The sequence below is a fragment of the Bidens hawaiensis genome, unplaced genomic scaffold, assembly GCF_021521415.1.
Source record: "Bidens hawaiensis isolate Kalapana, Puna unplaced genomic scaffold, B.hawaiensis_p1.1 tig00053942_1, whole genome shotgun sequence".
Classification (NCBI taxonomy): Eukaryota; Viridiplantae; Streptophyta; class Magnoliopsida; order Asterales; family Asteraceae; genus Bidens; species Bidens hawaiensis.
In genome coordinates this window covers 17,668-33,578 of record NW_027499707.1, presented here as the reverse complement: position 1 = coordinate 33,578, position 15,911 = coordinate 17,668, and the positions used below count along the sequence as shown (strand labels likewise).

Sequence of the window (15,911 nt, the reverse complement as noted above, 5' to 3'; positions counted from 1 at the left end):
ACATAAAAAATAGATAAAATGATATCTTCATTGAAACAAAATCAAAACATGATAAAAAAGCATGTTAAAATCTATAATTTAATAAAATATGAAAGTTTAGTGAATTAATTGAAACGTGTTTTAAACTTATGTAACCTAATCGAAACACTTTTAAAACTTTGTTAACATTATACAAAGTTACCCCTACATATAATAGTAAATAAAGAAAAAAAAGTTATTGTTTTTCATTCTAAACCAAAAATGAAATTAATTTAAATTCGGACCTTGGTTCGGTTTAAAAGATTTAAAACCTTGTAGATGTATTGATCGATCATAACTTAAATAAATGTATCTGATATCAATGTTATTTTTTTCCTTATTTTTCTAATGAAAAGTTAACTTTACTTTGGTAACAATCCTTTTTCGCTTTTTTATGAAAAGTATCCGCTCTTATGTGTTTGAGATATTATTTACACACTACCTAATGATTCTAACCCGTTTGTCGATTAAATGCATAAATATGTCGTTTTGTATATTCTCCAATGATACATTTTATTTCAAATCAAATTCACCACCAACTAACACTACACCATACGCTACAATTTGTCATTTTTGTTACATTTATCATCCGACCAATATAACTATATGTTGTCATATAAATAGCAAAAGTAACTATATATAGTCATTAATCATTGATGTTTCAATTCACTAGTGTCTCCTAACTTTTAATAAAACTTTAAAATGATAAGAGATACAAAAACTAATCTTGGTTTTAAATTTTAATTATAAAATAAATTCAAATGTCACACATATGTTAATATTCTGTCTATATATATAAGTTTCCTACTTAAATTACTCACTTGAGTAGCATAAAATGAAGCCCAACTGGCCGGAAAATAAAATGTTCAAGCGAACCGCGGTGGTGCTCTTCATAGGATTCTTAGCATGGGTGTACCGGACCATCACCCCGCCACCACCCAAACTATGTGGTTCCCCTGGCGGTCCGCTAGTAACTGGGCCACGTGTCACGCTTAGAGACGGTAGACATCTAGCTTACTCTGAATACGGTGTCTCCAAAAATGTAGCCAGTTACAAAATCGTCTACGTTCATGGATTCGGTGGTTGTCGCTATGATGATTCGGTTTTCCATCCGGTAATTAATTAATCCTAGCCACCATTGATGTATTTTGTTGAAAAAAAAAGTTGTGATTTATTTAGGACTTAGGAGTATGATCAGATAGTGTATGACGTGACATGATATGACGTTATAAAAATATAATAATAAATGAAATGATTTTAATTTTTGTGAATAATTTGTAGGAACTGTTTGAGGAACTAAAGGTCTACATGGTGACGTTCGACCGGCCGGGTTATGGAGAGAGTGATCCGGATCCTAAGCGAACGATTCGGAGTTTTGCTTTGGATATTGAAGAACTTGCTGATAAAATGGAACTCGGGTCAAAGATTTATGTAATTGGATTCTCCATTGGTCAACAAGGAGCTTGGGGAAGTCTAAAGTATATTCCTCATAGGTAAGAGGTTTTGACTTTTGGTTGTCAACACATGATATTTTTGCATGGAAGAGTTGCATGAATCATGATGGATGATAAAGTTGTATATATAATTTGTTTAGTACATAATCCAGGTTGACATGTTTAATTAAACGGGTTTGTTCAGATTTTAACAAGGCATGTATCGATGAGTTGCGTAGCTGATTATGACTCATTTAACCTATTTTTACAATTCATCAACCAGATCAACATGTTTATGGTTTACAACTTGATTATTAATCGTTAACCCGCTTGTTGCGCTTAGATAAATGGGCTAAATGGGTCGGGGATACTTGTTAATAAGTGTGTGCAGGTTAGGGTTGATGTTTTTTAAATAATTAAAAGCACGGGTCGTGTTCAGGTTATGGGTAAAAGCGAAAATATAACGAGTTTTTATATATGTATATTATATTATAAAGTATATAAAATGAAAGAAATTGTAATTAAAAAAAGTGTTTGTAATAGGTTAGCAGGAGTGGCATTGATAGCTCCGGTTGTGAACTACTGGTGGTCTAGCTTTCCAAGAAACTTAACAACGGCTGCCTACAAGTTACAACCTGTTGAAGACAAATGGGCAGTTCGCGTGTCTCATTACGTGCCATGGCTGGTCTACTGGTGGAACACTCAAAAATGGTTTCCGGGCTCTAGTGTTATGGCTGTAAGGGCTATATTATCAGCTTCGGACATGAAGCTTATGGTAAAACTATAGTGAAACATATTAATGGTCGTTTTAATTAAAATACTTTTTTCTTTATATATAATTAGTTTAACCATTCTTTATAAACATGTACAAGGAAGTTACTTTTGTAATCACAAACAAAACATTAACTTTTTACAAAACAAAAACCATAACCGACAAGAAAAGTGTTTGTAAGTCAACCTAACACGCTCGTCTTTCCACCTTGAATCTTTATGCAGGCGTCAACCCGAGCTAATATTTGTAAACAGGATTACGTGAGGCAACAAGGACTAGCCGAGTCCCTTTGTAGAGACATGAGCATCGAGTTTGGTAAATGGGAGTTCGATCCAATGGAGATAGAGAACCCGTTCCCAAATAATGAGGGTAGTGTTCATTTATGGCACGGAGATGAAGACACGCTTGTGCCTGTGAGTTTGCAGAGATACATAGCAAAAAAGTTACCATGGGTTCACTACCATGAGCTACAAGGTGCTGGTCATATGCTACAATATGATAATGATCACAAAGAAGCCATTCTAAAGTCACTTCTTACAAGCTTACTTGAATCACAAAATGTGTCATTTGCTTCCTAACCCCCCATCAATGTTGTAAGGCATAACCAATGTATTTCCGTCATTTCCCACTGATGTTTAACCTCGAGCCACTTCGTTTTTCAATGTCGTGCAATATTTAAGTAGAATGTGGTTTTTATAAGGTGGTGTTCGCATGTATTCTAGATAATTAACCATAATACTTGCAATGAGCCTTGTTTAGATCGACTTCCATTTCACAATTCACATAACCCGAAGTGTTGCCAAACATCTTGGTTCCTTTTCATAGGAATTGTTCGAACCATCCCCTCGCTTTTAGTGACGCCATAGCCAAAGGAAGATTGCATACTAGATGAAGACGTTTGAGATTTTTTGCTTGAACGTTCTAGAAAATAATTAATGTGTATTTCTTTTACATTTGAGAGAGTACATAGCTTTTTCTTAGTGTTGTGACTGAACAAAAGCATCCACCATATATTTATACCAACACTTAGGTGGCCAAATGGTACAAAAATGTGGACAAAAAGGGTCAAAATTTGGTCCCCAACGGCAATATTTTTGTTGGGACTTGAAAGCCAGGTTTTTAACAGTTATAATCGGGTCGCAATACGGAATTTTTTTCAAATCAGTTTCACAATCTTAACTACTGAACTGATGGAAAACCGACGGGCTGGGTCTTCAACCAAACTGGTTGGGGCAAACCGGTTATAGAGTGCGAGAGGGTCGGGTTGTAAACCGGTTCATTGGTCCCAAACCGGTTTTTTGCATGCCTATGAGAAAGTGAACATTAGGAGCATAGTACAATGTTCTCTACCTTTATTCTTTATAAAGTTAATTGGCGTATGAGTTTAATGTTGTAAGAACACACACGTCATACACGCAAATAATATCATCTAAGAAAGATCCGTCCATTCAAAACGAGAGATTGGTTTAATCTAGCCAAAACCAAACCATACGCAAAACAGATTAACTGAAAATCAACATGCTAGCATTCCCCAATAACCAAGATTTTAGTTTCGGTTTGGGTCGGCTCAAAACTGAAACAATTACATGCACACCCTCATATCACAATTTCTTTTTTCCTTTCTTACGTTTTCTTTCCCCCTTTTTCCATCAACCACCAGAATCCTTTAAAATGAATACATACGAACACAAATGGACTCGTCTATGCATGAACCATGTTGGTAAGTCCGGACCGTGTTCACAAGTTGGTAAATGTGGAAGGACCTAAGTTGACAAGTTGATTTAGTTTCCTAATTGTAATACGGTTATTATGATAATGTCTTGGTCTTAAGGTACTATAGGGTTTGGTTAGAGGTTATAGATCATTAGATGTGTGATTTATTGTAATGAGTTTTTGTGTCAGTTTTCCATTGCAATAATAAAGTATTTGATCGATCATGTTCTTTGAACCCATGGTGCAACTGTCGCGGTTGTAGCAAAGGGCCACCTTGCCGTTTGTGAGTCTCTACGGGCATTGAGTCATCCTTGTCTGTTTTTAAGAATATTGTGATTTATTTATATATTTATTCGTTTTTGTATTATGTTAAAAGCTGTGGTTGTGAAGATGTGGACTGACAACCACCAATAGTTGGAATATATAGATTGCCAAACTTTGAAGTCCCTATATCGTACGTGTGGTGTCATCTCAATTGAAGGATCCTCATTAGGTCATGTATATTGGGCGTGAGTTTGGATGAGAGTTGGGCGAGAAAGGGCGCAAACAACGCCCTCCCGACGATATGTGGGCGAATTGGGGTGGGGGCGGGGTTATATTGTTGCCGGCGAGAGATGAAAATAATAATATAATAATAATTATACCGTTGGATAACGGCTAATTAAAAAAATTAAATTAAAAACTTGATATAAATATCAAACCAATTAAACCATTTTCACTATATCATACACAAACTCAAACATAAAAATACCAATCTATTTCATCATTTCATACTTCTTCAAACTCAATGAGTTCCCCGGATTCCACGAATTTTGCCGAGATTTGGGATCAATTAATCAACAAGAGTCGAAGAGTTCATCAGATTCATCGACGAGTGGCAGAAGAGCATTTAGAGGTCACGAACGCGGTTCGGGCCATCGCCAATAACATGGTGTCCGGCTCTACTAGCTATACGCTACCACGTAGACGGTCATATATCCTTCGGGATCTTAAGCAAGCGAACGCTCGTTTGATGAAGGACTACTTCAACGACACACCTAAATATAACGACGCTATTTTTCGACGTCGTTTTCGGATGTCCAAGCGTTTATTTTTGCGCATCGTTGGAGATATGGAGCGGAAGTATAAGTATTTTCAACAGAAAACCGACGCAAGAGGATATTTAGGATTCTCCGCCATCCAAAAGTGTACTTCGGCTCTACGCATCCTCGCATATGGAAACACGACCGATATCAATGACGAGTATTTAAAGATGGCTGAGAAAACAACGAGAGATGCATTGAAGAATTTTTGCATCGGTAAAATTTAAATTGTTTGTATTAACTATTGTTTTTAATATAAATATTTTTTAATAATTTATTTGTATAGGGATAATACAATTATACTCTCGTCGTTATCTGAGGATTCCTACTTCAAACGACATGACTCGCATATAAGATGTACACGAAAGCAAACATTCTTTTCTAGGCATGATCGGGGGTATAGATTGCATGCATTGGGAGTGGGTCAACTGTCCAACCGCATAGCGAGGTCAATACACTCGTGGCGACCATGGAGTGCCAACGGTTAGTCTTCAAGCCATTTGTTCACACGACCTTTGGATTTGGTCAGCCTACTTCGGCTCAGTCGGGTCCAACAACGACATAAACGTTCTCAACGCGTCACCCGTGCTAGAGTATTACATCAGCCGTAGCATACCGGTCTTACCGTTTTATGCCAACGATACTTCTATCGTCACGGATACTATTTGGGAGATGAGATATATCCAGAGTACTCGATCATCGTCAAGATGTTTCAAGACCCGATCGAAGAAAAAAGAGATTATTTTAAGAAGAAGCAAGAGTCCGCGAGAAAAGATATCGAGAGGTGTTTCGGGGTTCTAAAAAAACGTTGGCATTATGTGAAAAACCCTTGTCGTGTGTGGACGCTGGCAAAAATGAGCGATACCATGTATACGTGTATCATATTGCATAATATGATTTTAGAAGACGAGGGAAACGCAATATGTCAACACTATATACCAGGAAGCGTTCTAGAACAGTTCCTTGAACCAACCCAAGACCAACGAACGTATAAAATTCACCAGCTCACATCAAGTGATATACATAACCAACTGAAGGCGGATTTGGTTCAACACGTGTGGGATAATCGTCCCGTTGAGGAGGACGAAGACGAGGACGAAGACGAGGAGGGGACGAAGACGAGGACGGGGACGAAGACGAAAATGAAGATGAATAGATTAGTTTTTTTATTTGTATTTTTATATGTATTTTGTTGTGGTGTGTTTTTTTATTATAATTTATTTTTATTATTGATGTGTTTTTTTTAGTTTTATGTATTTTTTGTATTTATTTTTTAATTTTAATACATTTTTATTTAATTATTTAAATAAATTGGTTTTTATTTAATTAGTTTAATTATAAAAAGAAAATAATAAAAATATATACTGTGGGCCCAACTTGTAGCTCCTACACCATTACATTCAAAAAACAAATTGTCACTCCTTACTGACTGGGCGTCACGTATCACAATATGCCCCTATTTGTAGCATCTCCACTACGCATAAGCTTATATTCTTTTGTTCAAACTTCTGACTGTATAGTACACATGTTTATTAAATTTGTAAATTAAAATTAATCTAGTAAGAATTTGTGTGCTATGTGACAATGTAGCAATTCAACGCCTACATTGAATCTAAGAGCATTCTCATCCCATCCCTCATAATTATGTGAGGGGAATTGATAAATTATAGGATGGAGTTTTGAATGATTGTGGGTGTAAATTATAGGATGGAGAGAGAAATGTAGTGATTTTTTATAAATTTGGGGAACATTGTTTGCCCCTATTTATTTTTTAATATTTGTTGGATTGGTTGTGAGTAGAGGAGAGAGAAACTGTAATAATAAAAGTATTATTTAATTAAACAGGAAAGAGAAATGTAGTGTTTTGTAGTGTAATTATAGAGATGAAGATGGGGAACGGGATGTGAATGCTCTAAGTGGTTCATAAGACCTTTTTTTTCCTGTTTAGAAGGAGTAACAAATAAAGTCGGTTATTTGGGATAACCTAATGGTAAATGCGACTTCATACGTCTGTGAGCGCAGACAACATTAGGTAGCCCAAGCCCATCATATTCTATTCTGAAAAAACCTGTCACTTGACGGAATACACATTGTGATAAACCATCACTTCTCGTACAATATCAATTGAGTTAAAACTCATTGGCTCATTAGACAATTTTTTACCATTCAAAGTTATTTTTTTAATTAAAAAAATGTAATTTGCGTGGTTCATAAGACCTTTTTTTCAAAGTATATTTCTTTTCTTTTTTTACCATTCTTATATAATTTCATGTTTTTAACAAATATTGAAATATCTAAAACATGTAAATTTCAAGACAATATAAGTTTCAAAAGACAAGTTGATACTTGATACCAAAATAATCTAATAAAACGTATACGAAACTAATTTTTTTTATTTTTCACATTATAAAAGTACTGAACGAAATATTATTGGATAAAGGTCAAGAAAAGTCAAATTTGAATCTTTTGGATACACGATTAGAATAAACAGGTACATAGTTTCGCATAATCAAGTCAGGTATCGCACAAAACCTGGAAAAAAAATAGAAATTATCAATATAATATCCAAATACCGACCTTAGTGTTTTTTTATTTGAATTATATTTTCATCTCCAATAATCTGTCTTTTTGACTATATACACACTTGTCTCCTGGAACATACCTCATTAGTATGTCTCAATTATAAACATGCTAGCGTTGGCAGACAAGCCCACATTTGACAACATGGGAATGAGTACGAGTTACTTTAAAATTATTTTACGGGTATGGGTCATGAATATGGTATTTAATGATACCTAACTTAGTTACTCAAAACATACAGTCATTTATTCGAACTATACTCGGGAATAGTTTTTTCTTTTCTTTAATCACTCATCCCATGAATTTTTGGATTTTGTATTTCTGACTTCTTTTGTGTAATAAAGTTCTATAAAAATAGAATAGTAAGAAATGTAGTTGGAATCACAACATGTAGTTTTAACAAAGCAACGAGTATACACGATACCCGTGTTAAACCCGATACCCAAAAGTATTGGACCGGGTATAGATATTATTTTACAGTCGGATAGACTAAAGACTGTAGTTACCTATGCGTATCACAAACTCGACTAGTTGTCATCCCTAATTCATGCATATCGTCCATCCTAGTAACTTGATGAAATATATTAAGCATTTCATCTAAATTAACACTAACCTCGTTCTAAAAAATTAGGATGAAATTTAAAAGCGCACTTCTTAATACTCGTATCGAGGGACTCTTATCAACTCTTCTTATTTCTCTTGGTATTTGTAAATGGAAGAAAGACAAAATAATTGGAGAAAACAAAATAAAATAAAATAATACTTATCTAATAAAAATTATGGGTTCAATCATGTAGAGTACCCGGCCCCTTACCAAAAGGTTAGAGGTGCATGTTTTGGTCATAGAAAATCTATAAATTGCTATTAAAAAGACATTGGATTAAATAGAAATGAGATATTAAGATTTTTAAAATTTACAAGATTTAAATATCAATTTAACTTTTGGCTAAAGGGTGAGAGGTATATGACAGTATGAGGATTGAGGTATCTTTTTCTTATTAGGTATCTAAATAGTCTCACAAAATGGCCCACAACAAAAGTAGCTAGGTGATGAGAGATTGGTAAGCTACAAACAATATGAATATTAAACATAATCATATATACCTTTCAAAAAAAGTTAAAACACTATCATGCATACATAAAGACCACAAGCCATTACCCATAACTTGTGGTCCAAAACAGAAAGGGGTGCCTCAGAGATAGGTGAGGCAGATGTGTGAACTGAATTAGGTATTATTGACATATTTTGATGTATACATAAACATAGCATTTTATAAGTAATTATGTTAATATGTTTTATACATGTTAATACATAAAGTTTTATAAACGACAACCTTTATGTTTACTTTTGAACGAAACCATTAAGAAGGAGACGTCTGATTCGATCAGAGCTTCGACCGCTTGGTTCAAAAAAAAAAAGCATCTGAATGGAACAAAATTAAGTCTGAATCGGTTGGCTCTAGATTGATGTGGAGTGGGAAAGAGGATGAATTATATATGAATCGATCAGATATGATTAACATAAACAACCTCTAAATTTATAGAAAAATTAAAAGAGATCATTAGTTTTTACACTAAATAAAAACAAAACACTTTAGTGTCCGGTTGTCCGCCACAACTTCTATCATGTTCATGTGTTCATTGATTTTTGCATCTTGTTTTGATTTTCGACTCTTTGTAGTTGATCTTCAATACAATCTATATTTGATATTGTTCTCTAAATTTATACTTGATCTTTAACTACTAAAAAACTAAAAACTGTATATGATCTTTAATTCTTGTATTTGATCGCCTTTACAAAACATTTTACAAGCTTTAAAGATACAAGTATTAATATTAAACTTTGTTATCTTCCACCACGATCCAATGGCACATATAATAACAATGAACCATAAAGAGATTAAATGGAAGCTTCCTCTAGTAGTATCAACACGTAAACAACTGGAATCAAGTAGGTGTTGTCGGGTTTGCAACTTAGAAAACCGGACATTTGATCTTTTTTATTAATGTATTTCATTTTCATTTATGGAACGTGTAGTATTTATGATTATTTTATTAATCATGAATTGATGGGGATTTTGGGCATTTTGACTTGGATAATTTAAAGAGTTGTATGAAAATTTTCAGATTAAAAGTTATATGATGGTTTTCAAATACGTTAATCGGAAAAAACTCTATAAATGATATCAAGAACTTAGTATGGATTTCGTAAGAATTGTGAAGCAGAGAGACGGCCAATCGATACGAACAATGTATATCTTCATAACAATTTAGATTATGATAATTGTCTTATGCACTTATATTTTGAAATTGAAATTTCATTAATATTACCTCTAAATTAAAACTTATAATTTTGTTACATATTATAAAAATGAATTTTTAATGAAGCACTTAGTAACAATTAGGCTTTGCCCTTTGGACCCCGTTAGGTGTTGCCGTCCCTAGGACCCCGTTAACCGGGGCGCTGCCCCTGGTCCCTTATTCGTTAGGGGTTTCACCCATAACATCATGGCAAACTAAAGCAAGCATACACTCCGCATATCTTTAACTTGCTTAATGCTTACTATGATTACATTGATTGACCCGTTTATCCAATTACACTAAAATACTAACATGAATCATCTTTATCATTTTAAAACTTTTAATACAAATTAATGATTTTGTATATAAAAAAAAATAAACAGTCAAAACAGATTGGATAAACTGTCAGGCCAATAAAACAAGTAGGCCTGACAGGCCAACTTGTCGTTTCTTAAAAACATGGTTGATAGTTTTGTCGAAAAGTTTCGTCAAAATTGAACGAGTTAAACTCCGAAACCTCTTCTATAATACGTGTTTTTATTTGTTGGAGTAGTTATCATTGCTATCGTTCTAGACTTCTAGTTATAAAAAAATAATTTTCTTTCACCAAACAATTAAGTAAAAAACGTGTTACCTATACGGACGAACAAAACAATTTAATATTTTTAGTATATTAATTATATTATATTAATCATTTTATATTTATATATACTATCCGTTTTTCTTTTTCCTAAAATGAGTTCGCCACCAACTACAATAGCACCACACGTTAAAACTTGTCTCTTTATAACACGTTCAACCACCGAACAATACTACTATATATGTCATTAATCATTGCTGTATTATCAGTTTCATTTTACTATTATTTAGCTTTAAAATAACAATATAGATGCATATTGATATAACTTTAATAAATTATAAAACCGAAAATCTCCAAAGTGGTGCCATTTTACAAAAGATATTTTAAGACTAGACCTTTGTTTTAAAAATTCTTAAAATGGTTACTTTAAAAATCGTTGGCCGTCCGTTTTCATCTGCCATTTGTTCATTTTTATCTCATCCACCCGACTTGTAACCCAATAAAATCCTTTCATTTGTTAACACGGTTGGTCATCCAGCCATTTTTATACAAATCCGATCGTTTAGATTGGCCACCTGACCAAACTTAAAACAGTCGCATCCGATGAAAACATAACTTTAAACAGCGACACGTACAGTTTAATAACTTATCGGTTTTGAGCAAAATGTGTCGTCTTTTTTCTTTTTAAATGGCCGGACCTGACTTTTTATGTGTACATGTGTCTAGTTGTGAATGGTTGCATAACCTGTCAGATGATAGATTTTAACAGGACGATTCATCTATTCTTAGAGGTGCATAAATCGGCTTTTCCAAATACACAGTTCCGGGTATGACCGGGTATTGCGGGTCGGGTTAAGGTATTGTCTTTAAAAACCATACAATATGCATCGGGTTCGGATCGAGTATAGAACCGGGTATTTGAATACCCTATTTTCGGGTATAAATTGGATTTCTTAAGGGGTTGCATTTTTTAGGAGTATTTTTCCGGATATGTTTCTGGTATTTGAAAAACCCGGTTTTTGGTTCGGTTCCGTGTATGGTTCGGGTTTTAGGGTATAACTGGGTACAAATCGGGTCCGGTTCCAAGTACGGGTTTTGGTACTGAAATGCATACCCTCTCTATACCCTACGGGTAGGGTCGAGTATTAAAAACCCGGATATAAAATAACCCGGTTATAGATTATATTTTCGGGTCCGATTCCAGGTTAGGTTTTTTTTTATATCTCTACATGTTCTTAAATTGGCCATATAAAAACTTCTTATATGGCCAATTTAGGTATTTGTAAAAATGAGGGCTAATCAAGGAATTTACTTGATCAAAACGGTCACTTTCATCATTTTCTCAAAATATAAAACTAATGTAAAGTTTTAAATATAAAACAAATTCAAATTTCACACGTAGGCTATTTTTCTATTATATATATAACTTTTAGTTTCCATAATTCAAATATTAACAACCAAATCAAACAACTTGTTACTAATAATTCAAATAGTAACAAGTCTTCCGCTCAACTTGTTACTAATAATAATAATAATCACCTTGCCATCTCCGTCGTCACTTTCCGGCGACGTGAGCACCATAAGATGAAGCAACACCAGCCGGAAAACAAAACATTCCGGCGAACCGCCGTGGTACTCTTCATCGGATTATTAGCATGGGCATACCAGACCATCACCCCGCCACCACCACAACTCTGTGGTTCTCCCGGTGGTCCACCGGTCACCGGACCACGTGTCACTTTAAGAGACGGTAGACATCTAGCTTACAGTGAATACGGTGTTGCCAGAAACTTAGCTGATTATAAGATTGTATTTGTTCATGGGTTCGGGTCTTGCCGCCATGACGAATCGCTTTTCCATCGGGTAACTTTATTTTTTTACGGTAATTTCCAGATTTTCTAAAATAAATGCGTCAGATCCAGAAATTTTTTTCATGGTATCTAAATTTCTACAATCGGGTTGAGTCACATGTTGAGAAATCATTTTATTATGGATTTTAAAAATAGTGCGATTTTATATTCATATTTCCGAAGGGTTTTATAAAACCTGAATTTTCAGTTTTGATTTGTCTTCTTAGTCCAAAAGTTAAAAACTAACTCATACACACCCCTACAACCGGAGACCGTCATCAATTGAGTTTTTAGTTTAAAACGTCTTATTTGTGAGTAGTGTTGTAAAAATCATTAGTCTAGCAGTTAATCGGACCGGGCTTTATGTAAAATTTTCAATTTTATACATAACATAAACACATTTTGCACGGAAATTGGCTTGAATCTTGCTGGAAACCGTTAGTTTTTAATTGAATCTTGCTGGAAGCCGCTTATTTTGGTTGGAATCTACCGTCGATTTTGGCCGGATTTGACCATTGACCAATTTGTCCAAAATTAATTAGAGAAGTGGAGACTAGTGATTAACCGACGCCTAGTCGGGATTTTTGCAACACTGCCTGTTATAAATAAAAATGTTGCACTCTCATTTTTATTTATTAGATTAATTTTTTTAGTTGAAAATGGTCGGTTGGTAATTAAACTTAATTATTTTAAATATAAATTGGGTATGTGGATTTAATGGTTAATCAATTTAGTTTAGAATAACCTTTTATTATTTATTTAATTCTAGAGTGGTTAAAATTTAAGAGTAAAGTTAAAGAATGTATGATAAGACGTTTTAAAAAGATAATACTAAATAAAATGATTTGTGAATTTGTGAACAATTTTTAGGAACTGTTTGAAGAACTAAAGATCTACATGGTGACGTTTGATAGGCCGGGTTACGGAGAGAGTGACCCGGATCCGAAGCGAACGATTCGGAGTTTCGCTTTGGATATAGAAAATCTTGCTGATGAACTGGAACTCGGGTCAAAGTTTTATGTTATTGGATACTCCATGGGCCAACAAGGAGCTTGGGGCAGTTTAAAGTACATTCCTCATAGGTAACATGTTACTTTCTTTCACCTAAAAGTTAAGGTTTGTAGTGGCCCACATATAATTAGATTATTTCTTCACGCGAATGTTGAAGATCATGGTGAAGATTCCTAATAATAACACGTCAGCATCGATGAGTTGTATGATAGGTTATAAAATTTTGAATTTTCATATGGTTGGTAAAATATGTTGATAGGATTAACTAAATGGGTGTGTTTGGATTGACATGTTAATCCATTTAAATTAACAGGTCGGTTCTCTAATCCCGTTAATAATCTTTTTAAGTTGGTTTTACAACCTATACCCCGGTTAACTCGTTAATAACTAGGATTACCAACTATCAACTTAGTTTTACACGTTCAAATAAATGGGTTAAAGAGACATGTTAAAATTATACGATTATAAGTGTGTGTGGGTTAGAGTTTATGTTGTTTTACGTGAATAAAATATGAGTTGTGTTTGGATTAAACAAAATTATTACACTTCTTGGTTTTTGTTTTCATTATTACTATTTTTAAAAGTTATTGTTTGGTAAACCAAACATAACCAATATCTTTGATCTTTCTAGACGTCATATACTTTTTCTAGTTTTTTATTCATGTTTTTCTTTAAAAGGAAGAAGTTGAAAGTCAAATTACGCCGGTATATATCTTTCAACTTAAAATATACTTAACATTTAACTTTATGTAATTGCATTATTATTAAAAGTATTTATAAAATGAAAAATAAAAATAATAAAATAAGTATTTGTAACAGGCTAGCAGGAGTGGCATTGGTAGCTCCGGTTGTGAACTATTGGTGGCCTAGTTTTCCAAGAAACTTAACATTGGCGGCCTACACGTTGCAACCGGTTCAAGATCAGTTGGCAGTTGCTGTGTCACACTATGCGCCATGGCTGGTCTATTGGTGGAACACTCAAAAATGGTTTATGGGCTCTACCGTTATAGCCGGAAGGCCTAATTTCTCTGCTTCAGACTGGAAGCTTATTGCAAAGCGTCAAAACGAAGGGTCACCAACATCAAAGCCGAACCTAAAGGTAAAAGTGTAAAACTAATGGGAATATCACGAAAATTTATTTTTAATGGTCTTATTTATAAAAAGATGCTGAAATAATAATTTAAATAAAAGATATCAAAGTAGTCATCTACATAACTTTTTCAATTAATTTATTTTCATATTATTTGGTAACTAAAGTAAAAGCAACAAAAGTATGACTTCTAAGTCATCTATTATATGAGTCTGGTCAAACAAATATTTAACTAAAAAAACGGGTCAAAGTAGTCTTATTTTGACTATTTAATTTTTCCAATTGATCTATTTTCAAATTATTTGGTAACTAAAATCCACAAAAGCAGGAATTTTTAAAATATTTATTATGTCAGTCCATTTCAACCCATCTACTGTAATAGTATGAAAGAAAAATAAACTTGGGTAATGTTTTTATCTTCAAAACAACAACATTTTGTATGCAACAAAAATAAAATAATAACAGAAAAAAAATGTTGGCAAGCTAATCTAACACACTCATTTTTCGACCTCTAACTCGAGCTAGTACTTGTAAACAGGACTATGTGAGGCAACAAGGACTAATGGAGTCGATTTTTAGGGACATGATCGTTGGGTTTGGTAAATGGGAGTTCGACCCAATGGAGATAGAGAACCTGTTCCCAAACAATGAGGGTCGTGTGCATTTATGGCACGGGGATGAAGACGGGCTTGTACCTGTGAGTTTAGAAAGGTACATAGCGAAAAAGCTACCATGGATTCATTACCATGAGCTACCGGGTGTTGGTCATTTGCTCCCAAATTATAATGGTAACAAAGAAGCCATTTTAAAGTCGCTTCTTATTGGTGAATATTGATAGTTTTGGTTTTTATGGCATACTATAAATGCAACTTCATAAATCTTTTTTTTCTTTTTGAAATTATGTTATGTTTTTTTTTTTAAATTATATTGTGTAGTAATATAACTTATTGGTCATATTTTACGTTACATTTTTACAAACATACTCGTTTCCAAGCGTTTCTTGTTGCCCTGTTTGTCAATCCATATATTTTTACGTGTTTAAGTTTAGTCTAAACGGGTTTGGTTTAGTTTCTAGTTAAACCCACAAGCATGGGTCGTTTTGGATTGACCCGTTTATTTTATATATTTGAATAAAAAAGTTTACTATCATAAATTAACTTGATTTTAGAATATTAATATGCAAAAGTTTGAACAAAACTTATAGGTTAAATGGATCAAGTTCGCATTATCGCATCAATATGCAAATACTCGTGTCATGTTTGGTTAATGTGTGCAACGACAATGCGACTCATTTAACACCCCAACTTGCGTTTTCATTAACTCGATATGCATGGAAATAAATGAAGATCTGTCTTTATACATGTCACTACCAGTAAAAAAAACATTTACAAGAATCATATATGCGCAGTTAATGCTTCTTATCAGTGGCGATTTTGCGACGTAGTTTCTCCATCCGCTCTAGTCTTCGCTTCTGCCGTAGC

At 33.8% G+C, this 15,911-nt stretch overlaps 2 protein-coding genes across 2 annotated transcripts; both read left to right on the top strand.

Moving 5' to 3' along the window:
- Nucleotides 1-775: 775 nt before the first annotated feature.
- On the top strand, nt 776-2,801 carry LOC143600323 (uncharacterized). The gene is made up of 4 exons (XM_077078048.1): nt 776-1,132; nt 1,300-1,511; nt 1,995-2,226; nt 2,448-2,801. The coding sequence occupies exons 1-4, from the start codon at nt 854-856 to the stop codon at nt 2,799-2,801; spliced, it is 1,077 nt and encodes a 358-aa protein (XP_076934163.1). The 5' UTR covers nt 776-853.
- A 9,178-nt stretch (nt 2,802-11,979) lies between these two features.
- On the top strand, nt 11,980-15,292 carry LOC143600317 (uncharacterized). Its single transcript, XM_077078044.1, has 4 exons — nt 11,980-12,342; nt 13,200-13,411; nt 14,160-14,439; nt 14,969-15,292. The coding sequence occupies exons 1-4, from the start codon at nt 12,064-12,066 to the stop codon at nt 15,263-15,265; spliced, it is 1,068 nt and encodes a 355-aa protein (XP_076934159.1). The 5' UTR covers nt 11,980-12,063; the 3' UTR covers nt 15,266-15,292.
- The last annotated feature ends 619 nt before the right edge of the window (nt 15,293-15,911 follow it).

Excerpts from the sequence above, each read along its gene's own strand:
- LOC143600323 (XM_077078048.1), top strand. The coding sequence starts at position 854 with ATGAAGCCCAACTGGCCGGAAAATAAAATGTTCAAGCGAACCGCGGTG. Across the intron at positions 1,512-1,994 it reads CTAAAGTATATTCCTCATAG|GTTAGCAGGAGTGGCATTGA; the intron begins GTAAGAGGTTTT and ends TGTTTGTAATAG. Across the intron at positions 2,227-2,447 it reads CTTCGGACATGAAGCTTATG|GCGTCAACCCGAGCTAATAT; the intron begins GTAAAACTATAG and ends ATCTTTATGCAG.
- LOC143600317 (XM_077078044.1), top strand. The coding sequence starts at position 12,064 with ATGAAGCAACACCAGCCGGAAAACAAAACATTCCGGCGAACCGCCGTG. Across the intron at positions 12,343-13,199 it reads ACGAATCGCTTTTCCATCGG|GAACTGTTTGAAGAACTAAA; the intron begins GTAACTTTATTT and ends AACAATTTTTAG. Across the intron at positions 14,440-14,968 it reads CATCAAAGCCGAACCTAAAG|GACTATGTGAGGCAACAAGG; the intron begins GTAAAAGTGTAA and ends ACTTGTAAACAG.